The sequence below is a fragment of the Procambarus clarkii genome, chromosome 34 (assembly GCF_040958095.1).
Source record: "Procambarus clarkii isolate CNS0578487 chromosome 34, FALCON_Pclarkii_2.0, whole genome shotgun sequence".
In the NCBI taxonomy this organism is placed as follows: domain Eukaryota; kingdom Metazoa; phylum Arthropoda; class Malacostraca; order Decapoda; family Cambaridae; genus Procambarus; species Procambarus clarkii.
The window spans coordinates 43504330-43527829 of NC_091183.1; the positions used below are offsets into that span (position 1 = coordinate 43504330).

Genomic DNA, 23500 nt, shown 5'->3' on the forward strand with positions numbered 1-23500 from the left:
GCTAACCTCATGTATACACGTGTTACAGGTGCACATGCTGCTGTTCTACGTGGTGGTGGTGAGTAGTAGGGTTGACACGCCACAGGGGAATTTTTTTTTCTGGGAGAAAATTCCCCTGTAGCGTGTCAGGGTTTTCAGGTGAATTTAGAAATTCCCCTGTAGCGTGTCGGGGTTTTTCAGGTTCCAATATTCCCCTGTAGCGTGTCGGGGTTTTCAGGTAAATTTTTTTTTCAGTCACAGATTTTAGAAGTAAGGAATTCTTATAATGAAAAATAATGTCATACGAGTTTGTTAAAGTTCTTATAAGAAAAATAATTTCCGAGACATAGAAGTTTGTTAAGGCCTTATGGGAGAAATTCAAGTAACGTGTGTAGCACTTTAGGGCTTCCAGGAGAACTCTACGGACATATTTTACATATTTTCAACTTACAAATCGTCTATGTAAGCCTTAGTTATTCATATAAATTTAGAAAATCACCTGTGTAAGTCATGGTTTTCAAGTCTCGTACCTCACACCCCCCTCCCTCCCCCCTTACCTCGCAATCTGTCGCGTCACCTTTATTTACTTTGCGCCCAGCCAGCCAGCCAGTCGGCTCTTAATCTTATCTTATCTTCTCCATAATATCTCGACCGTCCCTCCTCTCTCTCTCTCTCTCCTTTCATTCAGTTCAACTATTTTCCAACATCGTATGTTTTCTCCTTTTCATTAAGCAAGTCAGTTTTACACAAATAAATCATGTTAGTAAGCAAGTTCTAGCTCACGTTCCCCCACCTTAGTCCCCTGTCATATAATGAATACTATCATTCCAATCCCTCTAAAATTTAAAAATAATCATATTTCAAACGTAGTTCAATACAGTAATTTAGTTACCAAGCTCCAGCGCTTGTCCTCCGCCTTAGCTCTCTCTCGTATCTTCGTTAGTATCAGTCCAATTTCCCTGAAATTTTCACCCTCTGTATTTCAGGCACCATAAATAAGATCAAAACAGTTACCAAGCTCCAGCGCTTGTCCTCCGCCTTAGCTCTCTCTCGTATCTTCGTTAGTATCAGTCCAATTTCCCTGAAATTTTCACCCTCTGTATTTCAGGCACCATAAATAAGATCAAAACAGTTACCAAGCTCCAGCTCTCGTCCCCGCCTTAGTTCTCCTTCATATCTTTGTAAATAACCCATCAATTTCCCTAAAATTAAAAGCAGACATACTTCAAAGTTAGTAAATAAGATCAAGTCAGTTACTGAGCTCCAGCTCTCGTCCCCCACCCTCTTCCACCCTCAAGTCTTTGTAAATAAACCATCAATTTCCCCGAAATTTTTTACCCTCTGTATTTCAGACATAGTAAATATGAAGTAAACAATTATAAAACTCTAGCTCTTGTCCTCTGTCCAAGCTCACTTTTGTAAATTCATTACTCTCAGTCCAAATCACCCAACTACATTTTCAGACATAGTAAATAAAAACCAGTTCAGTTATCAAGTTTCAACTCTTGTGCCCCAGCTTAGTTCATTTTGTACAAGTTCTTTATTTCCAACTATATCACATGAGATTTAAGATCACCTTATTTTCTAACGTAGTAAAATTAATCAGGGCATTAACCAAGCTCCATTCCCTCAGCCTTAGATCATCAGACATAAATATTTTCGATCAAGTCCGTCTCCAGCTTAACTCTTACCCTTTCCCTCCCTTACCTTCTCATCCCCAACTTATCCAAACCTTCAATAATCGTACTGTATTTGCATATTTTCTCTATATTCACTGTGTTCTTCGTATTCTCATCCGTGTTCACTCCATGTTCTTCAAATGTTCACAGTCCCATTCAGTTCATATTTTCACAAGTATCTCCATTTTTTATGTAATCTTTCTCTTAGTCTCATTATGTTCTCTACAAATTCTAGTCATATTTTCTATGTTTTCATATTCATCACATGTTCTCTTTACAACTTTTATACTCAATATTCATGCTAACTTCCATATTTTGTGTTCTTTGTCAATATTCATGTTCCTCTACAAGTTCATGTTCCTCACAAGATCACTTCGTTTTTTCACCTTCACTTACATGTTTTCTACATTCTTTGTCATATTCTCCATGTTCTTCACAAGTCCATTGTTCATTCTTCGTAATCCCTATTCTCCTTATCATGTTTTCATGTTCTCTGTAAGTTCATATTCCCAGCATGTTCACTATATTCATCAACTTTTCTTACATGTGTTCTTTGCCATGTTCCCCCATATGTTCTCTGGGTTTTCCCCTTACATGTTATTTAACGTTCCTTAACTAAAAAAATCTTTCGCCAATCAACTAAAACATAGTCACTTTCGTCATTTCTCAACTAAACCTATTATCCAGTCAACTAAAAATAGTCAGAAATAGCCTCGTTCAACACTATTCTTAACTAAAACAACCTTTCTCTTAGCTAAAAATTGTCAAAGGAAACTTTTTCAGCACTTTCTTAACAGGCGCTATGTTTCATCAAGAAAAATTGTCAAAGGAAACTTTCCAAAACTGTTCATAACTAGCTTTTATCCATCGTCAATCAACTAAAAATAATAACTTTCATCATTTCTTAACTAAACATATTCCCCATTCATCAGAAAATAACCGTGTTCATCATGTTTCATTGTCATTTCTTAACTAAAATTATCTGCCAATCATCAGAAAAAGTCATGTTCACCATGTTTAAGCTTTTGCTCAACTAAAAGTATTCATCGGTCAACTAAAAATAGTTACTTCATCATGTTTCCTTGTCATTTCTTAACTGAAATATCACTTCTCTCATCTGAAAATAGTCAGGATTAACCTCATTCAACACCGTTCTTAACTAAAACAGCCTTTCGCTTAGCTAAAAATTGTCAAAGGATTCTTTTCAACACAGTTCATAACTAACTTTATCCATCGTCAAGTAAGAAAATATAGTCAAAGATATCTATCATCGTCGTTCTTAACTGACATTTATACTTTGTGGAGCACTAAAATAGTCAAATGTAACTTTTTCAACACTTTCGTAACTAAAATTATATGTCGCTACGTAAGAAAAATAGTCAAAGGTGCTCTCCGTTACACCAAAGTTACTCTTCGAGAAATCAAAGACACTCTTCAATACATCAAGGACTTACTCAAAGACACCAAAGTTACACTCTAAGACATCCTTCGAGACATCAAAGACTTCCTTAAGACTTCAATGGGACTCTTCCATTCATCAAAGACATTCTCTAAGCCCTCAAAGTTATTCTCAGCACAATCAAAAGTTATTCCAAGACAACAAAAGTTATTCTCAGAACAATCAAAAGTTATTCCAAGACAACAAAAGTCATTCTCAGAGCTATCAAAATTATTCTCGGAGTCATCAAAAGGTATTCTCTAACTCACTTTTGGTCATTAAAGTTAATTTCTATGTTATAAAAGTTTGTCTCAGAGACATCTAAAGTTAATCTTAGAGTTATCAAATGTAATCTCTAACTCTCTTTTGTTCATCAAAGTTGATCTCAGAGTTAACAAAGGTAATCTCTAACTCACTCTCGTTCATCAAAGTTGTTTCAAAGACATCAAAGTTATTCAAAGAGCTAACAAAAGTTATTCTCAGAGTCACCTTCGTTCTTCAGAGAAACTTTCCAAAACATCTTTATTCATCAAAGTTATTCTCAGAGGCATAAAAGTCATTCTCAGAGCTATCAAACTTGTTCTCAAAGTCATCAAACTTATTCATCAAAGTTATTCTCAGAGGCATAAAAGTCATTCTCAGAGCTATCAAACTTGTTCTCAAAGTCATCAAACTTATTCACAGAGTCATCAAAGTTAATCTAAGACATCATTTTTCATCAAAGATATTCTCTCTAAACCATCAATGTTCTTCTCTAAGACATAAAAGTTATTCTCAGAGTCACCTTCGTTCGTCAGAGAAACTTTCAAAACATCTTTGTTCATCAAACTTGTTTTCAAAGTCATCAAAAGTTAATCTAAGACATCTTCTTTCATCAAAGTTATTTTCAGAGACATCTAAAGTTATTCTCAGAGCTATCAAACTTGTTCTCAGAGTCATCAAATGTTATTCTCGAAGTCATCAAAGTTATTTTCAGAGACATCTAAAGTTAATTTCTATGTTATAAAGTTATTCTCAGAGACATCTAAAGTTAATCTTGGTCATCAAAGTTGTTCTCTAAACATCAATGTTGTTCTCCAAGACATCAAAGATGTTCTCAAAATCATAAAAGTTATTCCCAGAGCTATCAAAGTTAATCTCAGAGTTATCCAAAGATATTCTCATGTCCACAAAAGTTATTCCAAGAGACGTCAAAGTTGTTTCAAAGACATCAAAGTTAATCTCAGAGTTATCCAAAGACATTCTCAGAGACATCTAAAGTTATTCTCTAAGACATCAAAGTTGTTCTAAGAGTTATCAAAAGTTATTCTCAGTCATGATATGTTATTCTCTAACTCACTTCCATTCATCAAAGACATTCTCTAAGTCCTGAAAGTTATTCTCTAAGACAACAAAGTCTTTCTCAGAGCTACCAAAGATGTTCTCTAAATCATAAAAGTTAATCTTAACTCACCTTCGTTCATTAGAGAAACTTTCCAATCCATATTCGTTGACCAGAGTTATTCTCAGAGTCATCAAAGCGATCTCTAATTCATCTTCGTTCTCCAAAGTTGTTCTCTAAGACATCTTCAGGCATAAAATTTCTCTCCAAATACAACTAGTTCAGCTTTTCATATCAAACTTACACTTCTGTTAAATATATTTTCTTAGACATTTTACCTTTTAAACTGTTCTCTGAACTACACTGTTCAAACCTACGTAACCTATCCTCTCTACCCAATGTTACTTAGTTAACTTAACCTTCATAACCTAACGTTACCTATCCTAACATAACTTACCTTACCTTCCCTAACTTAACCTAACTTTACCTATCTTACCTAACCTAACCTAACTTTACCTATGTTACCTTACCTATCTTACCTAACTTAACCTGCTTAACCTATCTTACCTATCTTACCTGACTTTACCTATGTTACCTTACCTTACCTACCTTTCCTAACTTAACCTGCTTAACCTACCTTACCTATCTTACCTAACCTAACCTAACCTAACTTTACCTATGTTACCTTACCTTACCTACCTTTCCTAACTTAACCTGCTTAACCTATCTTACCTAACTTTACCTATCCTAACTTAACTTACCTAACTTATTCTGCTTAACCTAACTTTACCTATCTTACCTAACTTACCTTACCTTCCCTAACTTAACCTAACTTTACCTATCCTAACTTAACTTACCTAACTTATTCTGCTTAACATAACTTACCTTACCTTCCCTATCTTACCTAACTTTACCTGTCTTACCTAACTTAACTTAACCTTCATAACCTAACTTTACCTATCCTAACATAACTTATCTTACCTATCCTAACGTAACCTAACTTGCTTTACCTAACTTAATCTTACATTCCCAAACTGATGTTTCCTAACTTATCTAGTCAAACCAGACATGATCTAACTTAAGTATTCCTTCTTGTCTTTGTGTTTCGTCAATCATTGTCTCATATTCATTTACTCATTTCATTAGTTAATTTCTCAAATGGTCACTTATGCATTTCAAGTGCTATTTGTTAGAGATTGGATATTTAAGCATTTCAAAGAATTATAATTTCTCAAATGGACGTTTTTGCATTTCAAGTGCTATTTGTTAGAGATTGAATATTTAAGCATTTCAAAGAATTTTTGTTATATATGGGCATTTACTCATTTCAAGGGATAATTTCTCAAATGGACGTTTTTGCATTTCAAGTGCTATTTGTTAGAGATTGGATATTTAAGCATTTCAAAGAATTTTTGTTATATATGGGAACTTACTCATTTCAAGGGATAATTTCTCAAATGGACGTTTTTGCATTTCAAGTGTTATTTGTTTAAGATTGGGTGTTTAACCATTTCAAAGGTTTTTTGTTATATATGGGAACTTACTCGTTTCAAGGGCCAATTTCTCAAATGGTCATTTTTGCAGATCAAGGGTTATTTGTTAAAGTTCATCAAGTTGCTCATAAGTTGTATTTAGTAGGTTCTATCTTATGTTCTTATTCCCCAACCCCTTAACCTAACCTCTTGTAATCTTAGTGTATTTAGTAGGTTTTATCATATGTTCTTATTCCCCAACCCTTTAACCTATCCTTTCAGATGTAGTTTGTTGAATATATTATCCTTTTCCTAACCTTTCAGATGTAGTTTTGTTTTTCCTTTTTTGTATATTTTTACCCAAACCATCTTTCCTTCTTTACTTTGATTCTCCTACTCCTTCTAACCCTCCTTTTCTATCTCTCTCCCTTATTCTCTCTCTTCCTCCCCCTCTCTCTCCCTCATTTGCTCAAATGCTCTCTTGTTTCTCAAATTCAAGTCTTATTGCTCCCATTCTCACACCCTTACTCTCATTCACTTAGTTTTCTTTTTTCTCAAATTCAAGTCTTAGTTCCCCCATGCCCACACTCTCTCTCTCATTCTCTCTTCTTTGGTCCCATTTTCTTCCGCCCCCTCTCTCTTACTCCTTGCTCTTCTTTCATGCTCTCACTCCCTTGAGCTCTTGTTTCTCAATTTCAAGTCTTAGTAGATCTGATTCTTTACTATTGTAATTTTTTATTATTACTATGATAAAGAATGAACTTATATGTGAAAACAAAGTAAAGAAGGAAAGAAGGTTAAGTGGGATGGTGGGTTTGGGTAAAAATATACAAAAAAGGAAAAACAAAACTACATCTGAAAGGTTAGGAAAAGGATAATATATTCAACAAACTACATCTGAAAGGATAGGTTAAAGGGTTGGGGAATAAGAACATATGATAGAACCTACTAAATACACTAAGATTACAAGAGGTTAGGTTAAGGGGTTGGGGAATAAGAACATAAGATAGAACCTACTAAATACAACTTATGAGCAACTTGATGAACTTTAACAAATAACCCTTGATCTGCAAAAATGACCATTTGAGAAATTGGCCCTTGAAACGAGTAAGTTCCCATATATAACAAAAAACCTTTGAAATGGTTAAACACCCAATCTTAAACAAATAACACTTGAAATGCAAAAACGTCCATTTGAGAAATTATCCCTTGAAATGAGTAAGTTCCCATATATAACAAAAATTCTTTGAAATGCTTAAATATCCAATCTCTAACAAATAGCACTTGAAATGCAAAAACGTCCATTTGAGAAATTATCCCTTGAAATGAGTAAATGCCCATATATAACAAAAATTCTTTGAAATGCTTAAATATTCAATCTCTAACAAATAGCACTTGAAATGCATAAGTGACCATTTGAGAAATTAACTAATGAAATGAGTAAATGAATATGAGACAATTATTGACGAAACACAAAGACAAGAAGGAATACTTAAGTTAGATCATGTCTGGTTTGACTAGATAAGTTAGGAAACATCAGTTTGGGAATGTAAGATTAAGTTAGGTAAAGCAAGTTAGGTTACGTTAGGATAGGTAAGATAAGTTATGTTAGGATAGGTAAAGTTAGGTTATGAAGGTTAAGTTAAGTTAGGTAAGACAGGTAAAGTTAGGTAAGATAGGGAAGGTAAGGTAAGTTATGTTAAGCAGAATAAGTTAGGTAAGTTAAGTTAGGATAGGTAAAGTTAGGTTAAGTTAGGGAAGGTAAGGTAAGTTAGGTAAGATAGGTAAAGTTAGGTTAAGCAGAATAAGTTAGGTAAGTTAAGTTAGGATAGGTAAAGTTAGGTAAGATAGGTTAAGCAGGTTAAGTTAGGAAAGGTAGGTAAGGTAAGGTAACATAGGTAAAGTTAGGTTAGGTTAGGTTAGGTAAGATAGGTAAGGTAGGTTAAGCAGGTTAAGTTAGGAAAGGTAGGTAAGGTAAGGTAACATAGGTAAAGTCAGGTAAGATAGGTAAGATAGGTAAGATAGGTTAAGCAGGTTAAGTTAGGTAAGATAGGTAAGGTAACATAGGTAAAGTTAGGTTAGGTTAGGTAAGATAGGTAAAGTTAGGTTAAGTTAGGGAAGGTAAGGTAAGTTATGTTAGGATAGGTAACGTTAGGTTATGAAGGTTAAGTTAACTAAGTAACATTGGGTAGAGAGGATAGGTTACGTAGGTTTGAACAGTGTAGTTCAGAGAACAGTTTAAAAGGTAAAATGTCTAAGAAAATATATTTAACAGAAGTGTAAGTTTGATATGAAAAGCTGAACTAGTTGTATTTGGAGAGAAATTTTATGCCTGAAGATGTCTTAGAGAACAACTTTGGAGAACGAAGATGAATTAGAGATCGCTTTGATGACTCTGAGAATAACTCTGGTCAACGAATATGGATTGGAAAGTTTCTCTAATGAACGAAGGTGAGTTAAGATTAACTTTTATGATTTAGAGAACATCTTTGGTAGCTCTGAGAAAGACTTTGTTGTCTTAGAGAATAACTTTCAGGACTTAGAGAATGTCTTTGATGAATGGAAGTGAGTTAGAGAATAACATATCATGACTGAGAATAACTTTTGATAACTCTTAGAACAACTTTGATGTCTTAGAGAATAACTTTAGATGTCTCTGAGAATGTCTTTGGATAACTCTGAGATTAACTTTGATGTCTTTGAAACAACTTTGACGTCTCTTGGAATAACTTTTGTGGACATGAGAATATCTTTGGATAACTCTGAGATTAACTTTGATAGCTCTGGGAATAACTTTTATGATTTTGAGAACATCTTTGATGTCTTGGAGAACAACATTGATGTTTAGAGAACAACTTTGATGACCAAGATTAACTTTAGATGTCTCTGAGAATAACTTTATAACATAGAAATTAACTTTAGATGTCTCTGAAAATAACTTTGATGACTTCGAGAATAACATTTGATGACTCTGAGAACAAGTTTGATAGCTCTGAGAATAACTTTAGATGTCTCTGAAAATAACTTTGATGAAAGAAGATGTCTTAGATTAACTTTTGATGACTTTGAAAACAAGTTTGATGAACAAAGATGTTTTGAAAGTTTCTCTGACGAACGAAGGTGACTCTGAGAATAACTTTTATGTCTTAGAGAAGAACATTGATGGTTTAGAGAGAATATCTTTGATGAAAAATGATGTCTTAGATTAACTTTGATGACTCTGTGAATAAGTTTGATGACTTTGAGAACAAGTTTGATAGCTCTGAGAATGACTTTTATGCCTCTGAGAATAACTTTGATGAATAAGTTTGATGACTTTGAGAACAAGTTTGATAGCTCTGAGAATGACTTTTATGCCTCTGAGAATAACTTTGATGAATAAAGATGTTTTGGAAAGTTTCTCTGAAGAACGAAGGTGACTCTGAGAATAACTTTTGTTAGCTCTTTGAATAACTTTGATGTCTTTGAAACAACTTTGATGAACGAGAGTGAGTTAGAGATTACCTTTGTTAACTCTGAGATCAACTTTGATGAACAAAAGAGAGTTAGAGATTACATTTGATAACTCTAAGATTAACTTTAGATGTCTCTGAGACAAACTTTTATAACATAGAAATTAACTTTAATGACCAAAAGTGAGTTAGAGAATACCTTTTGATGACTCCGAGAATAATTTTGATAGCTCTGAGAATGACTTTTGTTGTCTTGGAATAACTTTTGATTGTTCTGAGAATAACTTTTGTTGTCTTGGAATAACTTTTGATTGTGCTGAGAATAACTTTGAGGGCTTAGAGAATGTCTTTGATGAATGGAAGAGTCCCATTGAAGTCTTAAGGAAGTCTTTGATGTCTCGAAGGATGTCTTAGAGTGTAACTTTGGTGTCTTTGAGTAAGTCCTTGATGTATTGAAGAGTGTCTTTGATTTCTCGAAGAGTAACTTTGGTGTAACGGAGAGCACCTTTGACTATTTTTCTTACGTAGCGACATATAATTTTAGTTACGAAAGTGTTGAAAAAGTTACATTTGACTATTTTAGTGCTCCACAAAGTATAAATGTCAGTTAAGAACGACGATGATAGATATCTTTGACTATATTTTCTTACTTGACGATGGATAAAGTTAGTTATGAACTGTGTTGAAAAGAATCCTTTGACAATTTTTAGCTAAGCGAAAGGCTGTTTTAGTTAAGAACGGTGTTGAATGAGGTTAATCCTGACTATTTTCAGATGAGAGAAGTGATATTTCAGTTAAGAAATGACAAGGAAACATGATGAAGTAACTATTTTTAGTTGACCGATGAATACTTTTAGTTGAGCAAAAGCTTAAACATGGTGAACATGACTTTTTCTGATGATTGGCAGATAATTTTAGTTAAGAAATGACAATGAAACATGATGAACACGGTTATTTTCTGATGAATGGGGAATATGTTTAGTTAAGAAATGATGAAAGTTATTATTTTTAGTTGATTGACGATGGATAAAAGCTAGTTATGAACAGTTTTGGAAAGTTTCCTTTGACAATTTTTCTTGATGAAACATAGCGCCTGTTAAGAAAGTGCTGAAAAAGTTTCCTTTGACAATTTTTAGCTAAGAGAAAGGTTGTTTTAGTTAAGAATAGTGTTGAACGAGGCTATTTCTGACTATTTTTAGTTGACTGGATAATAGGTTTAGTTGAGAAATGACGAAAGTGACTATGTTTTAGTTGATTGGCGAAAGATTTTTTTAGTTAAGGAACGTTAAATAACATGTAAGAGGAAAACCCAGAGAACATATGGGGGAACATGGCAAAGAACACATGTAAGAAAAGTTGATGAATATAGTGAACATGCTGGGAATATGAACTTACAGAGAACATGAAAACATGATAAGGAGAATAGGGATTACGAAGAATGAACAATGGACTTGTGAAGAACATGGAGAATATGACAAAGAATGTAGAAAACATGTAAGTGAAGGTGAAAAAACGAAGTGATCTTGTGAGGAACATGAACTTGTAGAGGAACATGAATATTGACAAAGAACACAAAATATGGAAGTTAGCATGAATATTGAGTATAAAAGTTGTAAAGAGAACATGTGATGAATATGAAAACATAGAAAATATGACTAGAATTTGTAGAGAACATAATGAGACTAAGAGAAAGATTACATAAAAAATGGAGATACTTGTGAAAATATGAACTGAATGGGACTGTGAACATTTGAAGAACATGGAGTGAACACGGATGAGAATACGAAGAACACAGTGAATATAGAGAAAATATGCAAATACAGTACGATTATTGAAGGTTTGGATAAGTTGGGGATGAGAAGGTAAGGGAGGGAAAGGGTAAGAGTTAAGCTGGAGACGGACTTGATCGAAAATATTTATGTCTGATGATCTAAGGCTGAGGGAATGGAGCTTGGTTAATGCCCTGATTAATTTTACTACGTTAGAAAATAAGGTGATCTTAAATCTCATGTGATATAGTTGGAAATAAAGAACTTGTACAAAATGAACTAAGCTGGGGCACAAGAGTTGAAACTTGATAACTGAACTGGTTTTTATTTACTATGTCTGAAAATGTAGTTGGGTGATTTGGACTGAGAGTAATGAATTTACAAAAGTGAGCTTATACAGAGGACAAGAGCTAGAGTTTTATAATTGTTTACTTCATATTTACTATGTCTGAAATACAGAGGGTAAAAATTTCAGGGAAATTGATGGGTTAAAGACTTGAGGGTGGAAGAGGGCGGGGGGACAAGAGCTGGAGCTCAGTAACTGACTTGATCTTATTTACTAACTTTGAAGTACGACTGTTTAAAATTTCAGGGGGATTGGACTGCTAGTAGCGAAAATGTGGTCTCTGTCAAATTTGGGTCTTTAATTGGACTCTGATTAATTTCGATCATGAACTGGACTCTGAATATTTTGGCACAAAGTAGACTCTGGCGAATTTTGCTAGAAAACTGGACTCTGATGAATTTCGATCAAGAACTGAACTCTGTCAAATTTTCACAGATTACAGGACACTGATGAAAATTGCTAGAAAACTGGACTCTGATGAAATATGAGCTTAAAACTGTCTCTGACTAATTTTGCTCTCAAAGTAGACTCTGGCGAATTTGAGCATAAACTGGACTCTGCCGAAAATTGGGTATAAAATGGACTCTGTCAAGTTTTCACAGATTACAGGCGAAATAGCAGTAAATGGATATAAAACTAAATGTTATGGATAAGTGGTCTGTTTTCCTTAACAAAACATCTAAGACAATATTCTCTGAAAATGCTCTTTGAAAATGTGTGATTGAAAACGGGCAAAGGTTGTCCATAGAGTTTACCCGGAAATGCTGTGACACAAACACGATATTTTCTAAAGTTTTTTCTTTAAGATTTTCCTACTTATTTTCCTATTAAGAACGCTTAACAAACCTCTAAAATCTCAGAAATTATTTTCCTCATAAGAATTCCTTACTTCTAAATCTGTGACTCCCCAAATTCACCTGAAAAACCTGACATGCTACAGGGGATATTTTGAATTTCTCCCATAAGAACTTTAACAAACTCGTATGAACTTATCTTCATCATAAGAAACCTTAACAAACTTCTAAAGTCTCGGAAATTACTCGCTCATAAGAAATCCTTAATCCTAAATCTGTGACTCCCCAAATTCACCTGAAAACCCTGACATGCTACAGACGATTTTCTGCCCCCAAAAAAAAAATCGTCTGTGGCGTGTCAACCCTACAGGGGTCCTCTCCCCCAAAAAAAAAATCGTCTGTGGCGTGTCAACCCTACTACTGTGGTGTCCACAGGTGCTAACCCCAACATGTATATACGTGTTACAGGTGCACATGCTGCAGTTCTACGTGGTGGTGGTGTCCACAGGTGCTAACCCCAACATGTATACACGTGTTACAGGTGCACATGCTGCAGTTCTACGTGGTGGTGGCGTCCACAGGTGCTAACCCCAACATGTATATACGTGTTACAGGTGCACATGCTGCAGTTCTACGTGGTGGTGGTGTCCACAGGTGCTAACCCCAACATGTATATACGTGTTACAGGTGCACATGCTGCAGTTCTACGTGGTGGTGGCGTCCACAGGTGCTAACCCCAACATGTATACACGTGTTACAGGTGCACATGCTGCTGTTCTACGTGGTGGTGGCGGGCGCAGTGGCCGTAGTTTTGGAGATGTGTCAGAGAACCAATGTCCTCCCTGCTCTGGGCCGCGCCTACTTCACCCTCCTACAGGTGAGCTCTGCTGAAGGCCGCTGGGAAAGGAAGTTATGGGAAGGTAAAGGAATGGGGATAGTAGGTATGGGAAGTTAAGGCAAGGGGAGGGTAGGTAAGGGAAGATTAAGAAAGGGGGAGAGAAGGCATGGGAAGGTAATGGAATTGGGGGAGGAATAGGAAGGTAAGGAAAAGACAGGGACGGTATGGAAAGGTAAGGGATGGTTAAGGAAGGGAACAGAAGGGATCGGAAGACGCTGCACTAGACTACCATCAACTAGGGCCTGCTCACACGTCATCAGTATAGCGTATTTTCTTATAACGAGTTATTTTACCTTTCAAATAACAAATATTAAGTTACACATATTTTGAGTAGAATTACTTCACTATATCTTTAAGTATCGGGTTCGAGGTCGGCCGGTTGCTCCCATTAGGAGAAAAATCGGATCCTATGGCGACCCCCCCTTCCGCAGATCGCCTTAAGATGGCTGACAATGTCCCTAGAATTTCACCACTTTACGGCCACTTAGGAATATTTATATTCCAAAGTGACGTAGATTTAGGACCTTCACAGGCGAGTTGGGGTCGTCCCCCCCCCTTTCCTATGCCGCAACCTTTTTGGCAATTAGGTCGACTTTAGCTAATAGAAAATATGCGTCGTTTCCTCTTAGATTTTCCACTGGAAGAATGTTCCGCTTTGCAAACATTTATTTATTTATTTATTTATTTATTTATTTATTTATTTATTTATGCATATACAAGAATGTACATAAGGAATGTGAGGATACAAATATGGTAATTACAGTCTTGTAAGTAAATGGTAATTACAGTCTTGTAAATTGTAAACATTATGTTGTTATAGTCCAGAGTACAAAGAGGACTTTCTTCTGTTCAATTCTTGGACTTACTGTCCAAGTAGTGTAAGTCCAAAAGTTTGGACTTACACTAATAGTAAAAATTCATCAGCAGTTAAGCTATTTACTTGGACTAGATGGTAGAGCGTCGGCCACTGCTTCTTGCAGGGTCGGCGTTCAATCCCCCGATGGTCCAAGTTATTGAGCCGCCTTCCTTTACCTCCATCCTTTATCAAAGCTCCTTTATCTTATTCCTTCCTTTATCTTACATTCCTTCCAGGCACTATATAGCTATACTGAGAGCGATTTATCATTAAAATAACTTTACCTTAGGCGCACAACATAAATCGAGGAGTCCCCCCTGTTAACGTTTTCTTCTAGTTATGGGGTCCAAAAGGGCTAACTAATGTAATGCTTTATAGTGTATTCCTGATGCTGTACGAATTGGCCCGCAGGGGACATGGTTCTACCAGGTGGGGTTCGTGCTGTACCCACCGTGGGACAGGCCGTGGAACCAGCACGACCACTCCGAGATGATGATAATAACGCTCATCTTCACCTGGCACAACGCCATCATCTTCGTCTTCATGACCCTGGCTGGAACCGTCATCTACTTTCACGTCAAGGCGCTGCCCACCTCAGCCCTCTACCACAACCTCTACGACCCCTACCTCTACGACTCTCAGCGTACGGCCCTCTCAGACTTCGACTCCGATCACACCAAAAATATCTTGCAAGATTCGGAAGAAGAGGAGGAGGAGGTGTGAGACCTTCTTGCTGTATACTGAGATTCTTAGGGGGCGAAATATTATGGGGTTTCTGTTCTTGAGTATTTCAGCAATGGTTTCCATGTACGCTTCCTATTGAAGGCGGAAAGATATTATATTTTCTTAACCATCTGCTTGGGCTAATGGGCAACAGCGACGGCCTTGATGCTTGCAGGTCTGTGTTCGATTCCCCGATAGTCCAAGTGGTTGCGTATCATTCTTTCCCTCCGCCCTATCCCAGTTCCTTGTCCTATCCCTTCCACGTGCTATATACTCCTATTGGTTTAGCACTTTCTCCGAATAACTCTTTGTCTTTCAAGAATGTAAACATAGCATGTAAGGAAGTAGTTGTAATTAATAGTTGAGTGTATGGTAGGGAGTTCCAGTATAATGCAGAAAACTTTACACAATGTTCAATTGCATGTTGCAGACAGACATGTGTGACCTGTGCTTTCTCATATGTAGTCTTCTTGGCTTGTGAGACTGTGGTTTCTATGGCTCCTTGAGAGTAAATCTTGGGAGGAATTAATTTGGTAAATTGGCATTATATTAGAGAATATGATAAATTAAATTAAATCATGCCCCTTACTGATGGTTCTGCGTAAGTAAAAATAAGTATAACAGGTTGTGCAAATACAATAAATAGATATAATTGCATTCTAGACATTAAAGATAGAACGACAAAGCAAATACAACATAAATCTGAGATATTGCAGGGAGGGAATTATCAGGGGAAAGCGTTTATTGCAAGGTATTTCAGATATTGATATTGGAACTTGAGCTAGCTTGAAGTTGCAATAACTTAAGGCTAGGCAGCCTTTAAGTGCAAATAGGGGAATTAAGTGACATTTTATTAACCAATATTAATATCTGAAATACCTTGCAATAAACGAAATGAGACTGTTGCCAATGATACCAATAGACTGATCAATAAGGCTTGCAAGAAATAAAAATAGAAATTGACTTTGCACTATTGCAAATATTATCGACCTACAAATTAAAATGACAACCTCAGATTTTGAAGTATTCGGAAATGATCACAGTTCAAAAGCTACAGTATTAAAAGCTAGGACAACTTTTGGAATAATTTGGTATTGATGTGCTCATGCACGGTAATCGAACCAGACAATTACACTGTTCGAACCAGCAATCGAACCAATCATCTAACAAGTTTCTCAGGCTCAGCCATAACCAGAATGTTCAGATTGCAAACTCTGTGTGACAAACCATTAAAATCATTCACTCGAACATTATATTACTTAATGCCAAACAATACAAGATTGTTTTCCTCTTAATAATAGTTACAAATGAACATTGTAACTATTTCATTATATCTCGCATTGTAAAAGATGTCCATTCATATATTCTAACTTGATTTATAATGTTCGTTATTAAATGCGACTTTTATTGAACAATGTTTAGCTTGTGTGAGTGTGAACAAGTTAATGTTGCAATTAAAACCGAGTGTTGAAATATGTCGTTAATGAATGTTATTCACTGTCCTGTGTGGCAGTGAATATGACCACCATCCTCACTGTCCTGTGTGGCAGTGAATATGACCTCCATCCTCACTGTCCTGTGTGGCAGTGAATATGAGCACCATCCTCACTGTCCTGTGTGGCAGTGAATATGACCTCCATCCTCACTCTCCTCTGTGGCAGTGAATATGAGCACCATCCTCACTCTCCTCTGTGGCAGTGAATATGACCTCCATCCTCACTGTCCTGTGTGGCAGTGAATATGACCTCCATCCTCACTGTCCTGTGTGACAGTGAATATGAGCACCATCCTCACTCTCCTCTGTGGCAGTGAATATGACCTCCATCTTTTACAACAATAAAACTCACTTGAATTACTCCATTTATGCAAAATTATATATATAGCGCTGTGGGCTGCGCATCATATTTACAACCGATAGGTCCAGGTACTCGATTCCCCGCGGCTAAACGAAGACGTTTGGCAATGTTTCCTTTCACCTGATGCACCTAGCACCCCCAGGAGTTAGGCAACTGTTGTGGGGGGGGGGGGTTGTATCCTGGTGATAAGCAGAAGAGATTGTCTATCCCGTACACCTGGCAAGCAATAACAGACCTCTGGATCCGCTTTAGGAAACATACTGACGTTCCCTACCTACAAGCAGATTCCATTGACCCAAATATTTAGTTAATAAGGAGTTCTAATTCACGTGTATAACACACTCGTGCCTGATCAATCTAGTTGTTGGTGTTCACCAAAGTGCTTGTGTAGATTATGGACAAAATAAGTCATTTATTCAGAGTGATTCCGTCTGTCTGGAGGTTCCACGTGAAGCAAGACTCAAATTCTAGACACCAGGGGCCAGATTCACGAAGTAGTTACGCAAGTACTTACGAACCTGTACATCTTTTCTCGATCTTTGGCGGCTTTGTTTACAATTATTAAACAGTTAATGAGCTCCGAAGCACCAGGAGGCTGTTTATAACAATAACAACAGTTGATTGAGAAGTCTTCATGCTTGTAAACTGTTTAATAAATGTAACCAAAGGCGTCAAAGATTGAGAAAAAGATGTACACGTTCGTAAGTGCTTGTTTCGGGAATCTGGCCCCCGGGTCTCTAGGAGACTCGAACAGCGAATTCCACGCGTGTGAAGCTCTATCGACCGAGCTATGGAGGAGACTTAATAGGGAAAGGTTCCAGATGCAGCATCCTCAGCTGCCAAACTGCTGAGTCTTTTACGTGACTCAAATCTTCTCCTCTCAGTTCTGTCCAACTCTTTAGGCCATAATTATATTTGTGATTCCTGTTATTATCTCCAAGATAATTTTACTATTTTATTATAATTTTACTATTTTTTACTATTAAAATATCCCCAAGGTATTTTACTTTAAAAAAGAAATATGTATGTAGCCCTAATGTGTGTCATTTTGTAGAGAATTAATTTAATGTTTGATATGTTTTACTGGAAAATAAAAGTGTCTGCCAATAAATTAATAAAATTAAAAATATAATGTTTAACCAGTTTTCTTTACATAATTAGCCTATATTGAATGCTTTACATTGACTTAAGTTATCGACTCCAACGTAATATTCAGCGAAATGTATACCTCCCTTCTCGGTAATATATATATATATATATATATATATATATATATATATATATATATATATATATATATATATATATATATATATATATATATATATATATATATATGTCGTACCTAGTAGCCAGAATGCACTTCTCAGCCTACTATGCAAGGCCCGATTTGCCTAATAAGCCAAGTTTTTATGAATTAATGTTTTTTCGACTACCTAACCTACCTAACCTAACCTAACCTACCTTTTTCGGCTACCTAACCGAACCTAACCTACCTTTTTCGGCTACCTAACCGAACCTAACCTATAAAGATAGGTTAGGTAGGGATGGTTAGGTTTAGTCATATATCTACGTTAATTTTACCTCTAATAAAAAAAATTGACCTCACACATAATGAAATAGTTAGCTTTATCATTTCATAAGAAAAAAATTAGAGAACATTTATTAATTCAGGAAAACTTGGATTATTAGGCAAATCGGGCCTTGCATAGTAGGCTGACAAGTGTGTTCTGGCTATTAGGTACGACATATATATATATATATATATATATATATATATATATATATATATATATATATATATATATATATATATATATATATATATATATATTTTAGGAAGACGGGCTGGGAAATAGGGGTTTAAAATAATTTTCCAGATAATCTTACACCTCACTTGAAGGTATACACCAACAAGTGGTAGACTAAGTATACAGTGGACTACATTTGTTGTGATCTCATTAGTGTCATCATTGGTTATTAAAACACTTGTTTAAAACAAAAAACAAAAGAACAATCGTTCGTCCTCACGGACAGTGGCCCTTTGTGTAATTAAGGAACCTGATGAAATGCCTCAATTTGCCAACAATTATATTAAAAAAAAAACAGTTGCAATCAGGGAGAGTAGTGAACTATCAGGGGGGGGGAAACGCAAAGCCATTGCGGCTATATATAGCACTTGGAAGGGATCAGGATAAGGATTTGGGATGGGACGGGGGAAGGGGGGAGGAGGAGGAGGAATGGTGCCCAACCACTTGTGGACGGTCGGGGATTGAACGCCGACCTGCAAGAAGCGAGACCGTCGCTCTAACGTTCAGCTCAAGTGGTTAAGGCATCATTCCTGTTATATCGAAAGACCTACAACTTTCTAGGAAATGTGGAACAAAATTAAAACCATTACCAGGTCTTCAACCCCTATTTCCCAGCCCGTTCTCTTAGGTTTCCCAACGTCAAGAAAACATTAAATTTAAATTAGTCTCTCCTAACCTACCAGAGGACCCAAAACAGAAAACGGGACAGTACGTCACTTTCGCGAGCCGCTTCCATTTTCTAGTATGACAATTTTTGTCACACTAGAACATAGTTCTGCCTCATTATACTCCCGCAAAATATGCTAATATGCTTAGCTCAGTTGTCTAGTGTCTCACAGATCTCTTCTTCCTCATTCCCAGACATCCAACAGCATTTAAATAATACCAAAATTAGCAGTAACATTACTATTGAAAAAAACATGGTCCTCACCGGATCTAGTGAGAATGTTATAACTTATAATACATAAAGACAACTGAATGTCGTCTCTAAGTCACTCTTGACCTGACCTCTTCATCCCAGGAGCCTCACACTTGGGCTGGACGGTATAGAGCGACGGTTTCGCTTTTAGCAGGTCGGCGTTCAATCCCCCAACTGTCCACAAGTGGTTAGGCACCATTCCCTTCCCCCCGTCCCATCCCAAATCCTTATCCCGATCCCTTCCCAGTGCTATATAGTCGTAATGGCTTGGCGCTTTCTCCCGATAATTCCCTCCCTCCCTGGCAGCCTATATTTACTGATAGGTGATCAGGAGGGGACGAAAGGTGCCCAAACGTTTCCACCCTGCCAGGAAATCGAATCCGAGACACTTTGGTTGTGAACCACCGCCGCTCATCACGGCGAATAATAATATTTACAATTGTTTATTTTGTTGTAGTGTTGAGCCTAAGTCACAGCCTGTTTTGTCCGGTCTGTATTGAATTGGTTTATGTACCCATGTTACGAGTAATATTTCGTAGTGCCGTTGGTTTTCGACCCCACAATCGGGGAACCTGGGTTCGATTCTCGGGCGAGACAGAAATGGTTGGGTCCGTTTCCTATCACCTAATGGCTCTGTTCACTTAGCAGTGAATAGTACCTGGGAGTTAGTCAAATGTTGTGGAGCTGCTTCTTGGGAAGGTCAGTAATTCGACCTTGGGGTGACCTCGATATAAGCCTAACGTATATATATATATATAGTCACAAGATTTCTGTCCCCGACAGAGTGAATTATTAATTATTATTATATTAGCAAATGTCGCCGCCGGTTAAAAAAATAAATAAGTTAACCCATTAAAGTTCAAGGATTGTTCGTTTTCTTTTAAGCTCGAATAAAAGAAAATATATTTGAAGGAGTAACTAAATGTTTTTCATCGAGAAAAGAAGTTAGAGAGATAAATGAGCCATAATGATGTACGAAAACACTAATTTAGCCTAAGATCAGTAGGAAGATGTAGGGAAATGAACGAGGACGTAGACGCCAAGTGCAAACAAAGCTTTAGAAGATAATCTTGGAGACGCACCCAAGCTATGAAATACGCACAGCATCTCACAAGATAAAGGGACAACGACAAGGAGGAGAGCGAACGTAGCACCGATATTCAAGAGTGCAGGAATCTTCGAATCAAAAGGTCCCCATCACTAGCATTTCTTCCTGGCAAAGTACCACATTTGGAGACCACATTTAAGGTCTCTATCAGTCCCCATAAAGGTTTTTTATGGCCGCCTCAATGACTTACTAACTAACCAGCAAAGAATATTTTAACTCTGGACATACTTCAAGTAAATTCTCAGTGTATATACTCCGAGAAGCTGGATATACCTGTTGGTGAATATATCCCTGTTGAAGTACTAGAGAGAGGAAAATTGAACACTCAAATGTGAACCGAGTCTTAACACACTGGCCTTATATTTAGATTCAGGAAAGACCTGGGGAAGTACCTGGTTTGGGAATAGGAATGTTGATTTATATCCACGCAATGGAGACCTTACTTTCAGAAGAACATAGTTGCTCTGGAGAAAGTGCAACACCGGGCAACAAAAGTCATTCCAGAGCTAAGTTATCTCTCGAATCAGGAACGGTTGAGTGCCACAGGACTAACAACACTGCAAACCACTAGGGCCACTAGTGTTAATGGCCCTCAGGTATATATATATATATATATATATATATATATATATATATATATATATATATATATATATATATATATATATATATATATATTTCATTGTCATTGAAAAATTGATTGTCACATTCTTAATCACGTGTTTATTTTCGTGATACACACACACACACACACACACACACACACACACACACACACACACACACACACACATATATATATATATATATATATATATATATATATATATATATATATATATATATATATATATATATTATATACACACACACACTCAATTATGTGTCAGACCACGAAGGAAGCATTAAGACAGGAATTTCCTTAAGTACGTTCATAAATCCCTATCTCTTCAGAATAGATTTACAGTTCAGTGAGATGGATATATATGCAGGAAAGAGGTGGGGTGAGTTACAATGTATTTCATAAGAAAAGGGAATATCAGTAAGGTATTAATGTATCAATGATCCTAGTCAAATCGCCCTTTAAATGATCAATACAAAATGTATCTAAATTATTCAAGTCACTGCTAATGTTCAAATTACATGATTTCTAATTTGTATTAAAGCAGATTCAATTATGTTCCTATTGAAAATGGTTTTACAATTCATTTTTGACGAAGACAACTCCCAATCAGTTTGGTGAGAACTTTCTGACAAATGAACTAACAAAGCATTAAATAATTGGCCATGTCTTACAGAGTATTTATGTTGCAAAATTCTAAATGTCAAATCTTTGGAAGTTTGCCCTACATAGAAAACTTATTACAGTCTTTTCAAGGTATTTTGTAAATGACACAATTACCACTATGAGGACTGTTTCTAGCTAATAGTTTTCCAACAGTATTTACGTAATTAAACAATACATGTATATCAACAAGTTTGAAGGCCTTGACAATATTTTCGAACCCAGAAAACTATAGTAAACACATTTTTTGGGCGAATTTTCTCACTTTTTTCTCTTTTTCACGCATATATTATTATATGTACGACATGCTTTAATGCAGCAAACCTCCAAAAAACTCAGTGAATAACAAAGCTTGAGACCAATAGATCAATATTCTTAAACTCTTCATCTAAGAATTCTGGACTAAGAACCCGAAGAGCTCTTAGATACATAGAGGGAAAAAATGGATTGTTTCAAATTATATCTATGCCCTGAGGAAATAATAAGATAAATTATTCTGTGAACAGAATAGAACATAAGATAAATTATTCGTAGGCTTTCTGTGAACACTAAACTTTAGCGAAAAATCTTCCCTATGAATAAGTATATCTAAGAATGGCAAACATTTATCAATTTCAGTCTCATAGTGAATTTGATAGAGATGGCTTGATCATTAAGTTTAGCTACAAATTCGTCTAAATTTACATCTGTAGGCAATATATACAAAATATTATCAACATATCTAAACCATGGAATGATTCCAGGGATAATTTTTGAAACAAATTTCTTTTCGAAGAATTCCGCACACCCTGCACACCTATACTGGCGAATTCACACACACACACACACACACACACACACACACACACACACACACACACACACACACACACACACACACACATAAGAACACAAACAACTAAACTCTAAACAACCTCATTAACTTCAAGAGATGAAAGCCGCGGAGTTGCCTTGCGGAAAGCTTGGGAGAGATGTGTGTGTGTGTGAGAGAGAGAGAGAGAGAGAGAGAGAGAGAGAGAGAGAGAGAGAGAGAGAGAGAGAGAGAGAGAGAGAGAGAGAGAGAGAGAGAGAGAGAGAGAGAGACCAAAACCCTTCCATTTTTTCCTTGGGGAAACTTTTCGAGTGAGTGTGGTGGTGGTGGTGCAGCATCCCAAGGAGATGTGGCTTGAGATGAGAGTCATCACAATAAACACAGCTGATCATAAACTTAATGGGAGGGGGGTGTATGAGAGGGGAAGGCCGCGGGGTGTAGTGAGGTATATGAGGTTATGTAAGGCTCGTATGTGGGTGTAGCGACACACTGCGGCAAATATGTGGTGTAGCAGTGCTCTGTGAGGAAATTATGAGGTGTAATATTGCTCTGTGAGGTAATCAAGAGAGTTAGAATTGCTCTATGAGGTAGTTATATGGCGTAGCAGTTCTATGTGAGGTAATTATGAGGTGTAGTAGGACTCTACGATATAATTATGAGGTTATGAGGCTGTGGGAAGTACATATGACGTTTACTTGTGCTCTGAAGTAAATGTGAGTTGTAATAGTGGTCTGTGAGGTAAAGATGAAGTAGTGAGGCTATATGAGTTAAAAGTTAGGTTAAGTTTTGCAATAACATTAATTTCTCTGTGAAACTGAACGCACCAGAGGTACACCTACAATAGGTTCTAATTGGCCTTCGTATTTTCCGGACGAAACTCGTCCAGACGCCGGGAATCACAGTCAATGACTGTGGGTCCAAGACTTCAACACTCACAGATTAACTGTCAATATACTACAGTATTAAATGGTAATTCAGAATCA

General features: G+C 36.4%; 1 protein-coding gene across 5 annotated transcripts in view; it reads left to right on the forward strand.

Moving 5' to 3' along the window:
• LOC123762146 (transmembrane protein 45B) overlaps positions 1-17717 on the forward strand; it is a 50863-nt gene extending 33146 nt beyond the window's left edge. For all 5 annotated transcript variants that reach the window (XM_045748519.2, XM_045748521.2, XM_045748520.2 and 2 more), the window contains exons 5-6: positions 13011-13127; positions 14416-17717. In XM_045748519.2, coding sequence (XP_045604475.1) covers positions 13011-13127; positions 14416-14727 — 429 coding nt within the window. In that variant the 3' untranslated portion in view covers positions 14728-17717. The remainder of the gene's footprint in view (positions 1-13010; positions 13128-14415) is intronic.
• Positions 17718-23500: the final 5783 nt, after the last annotated feature.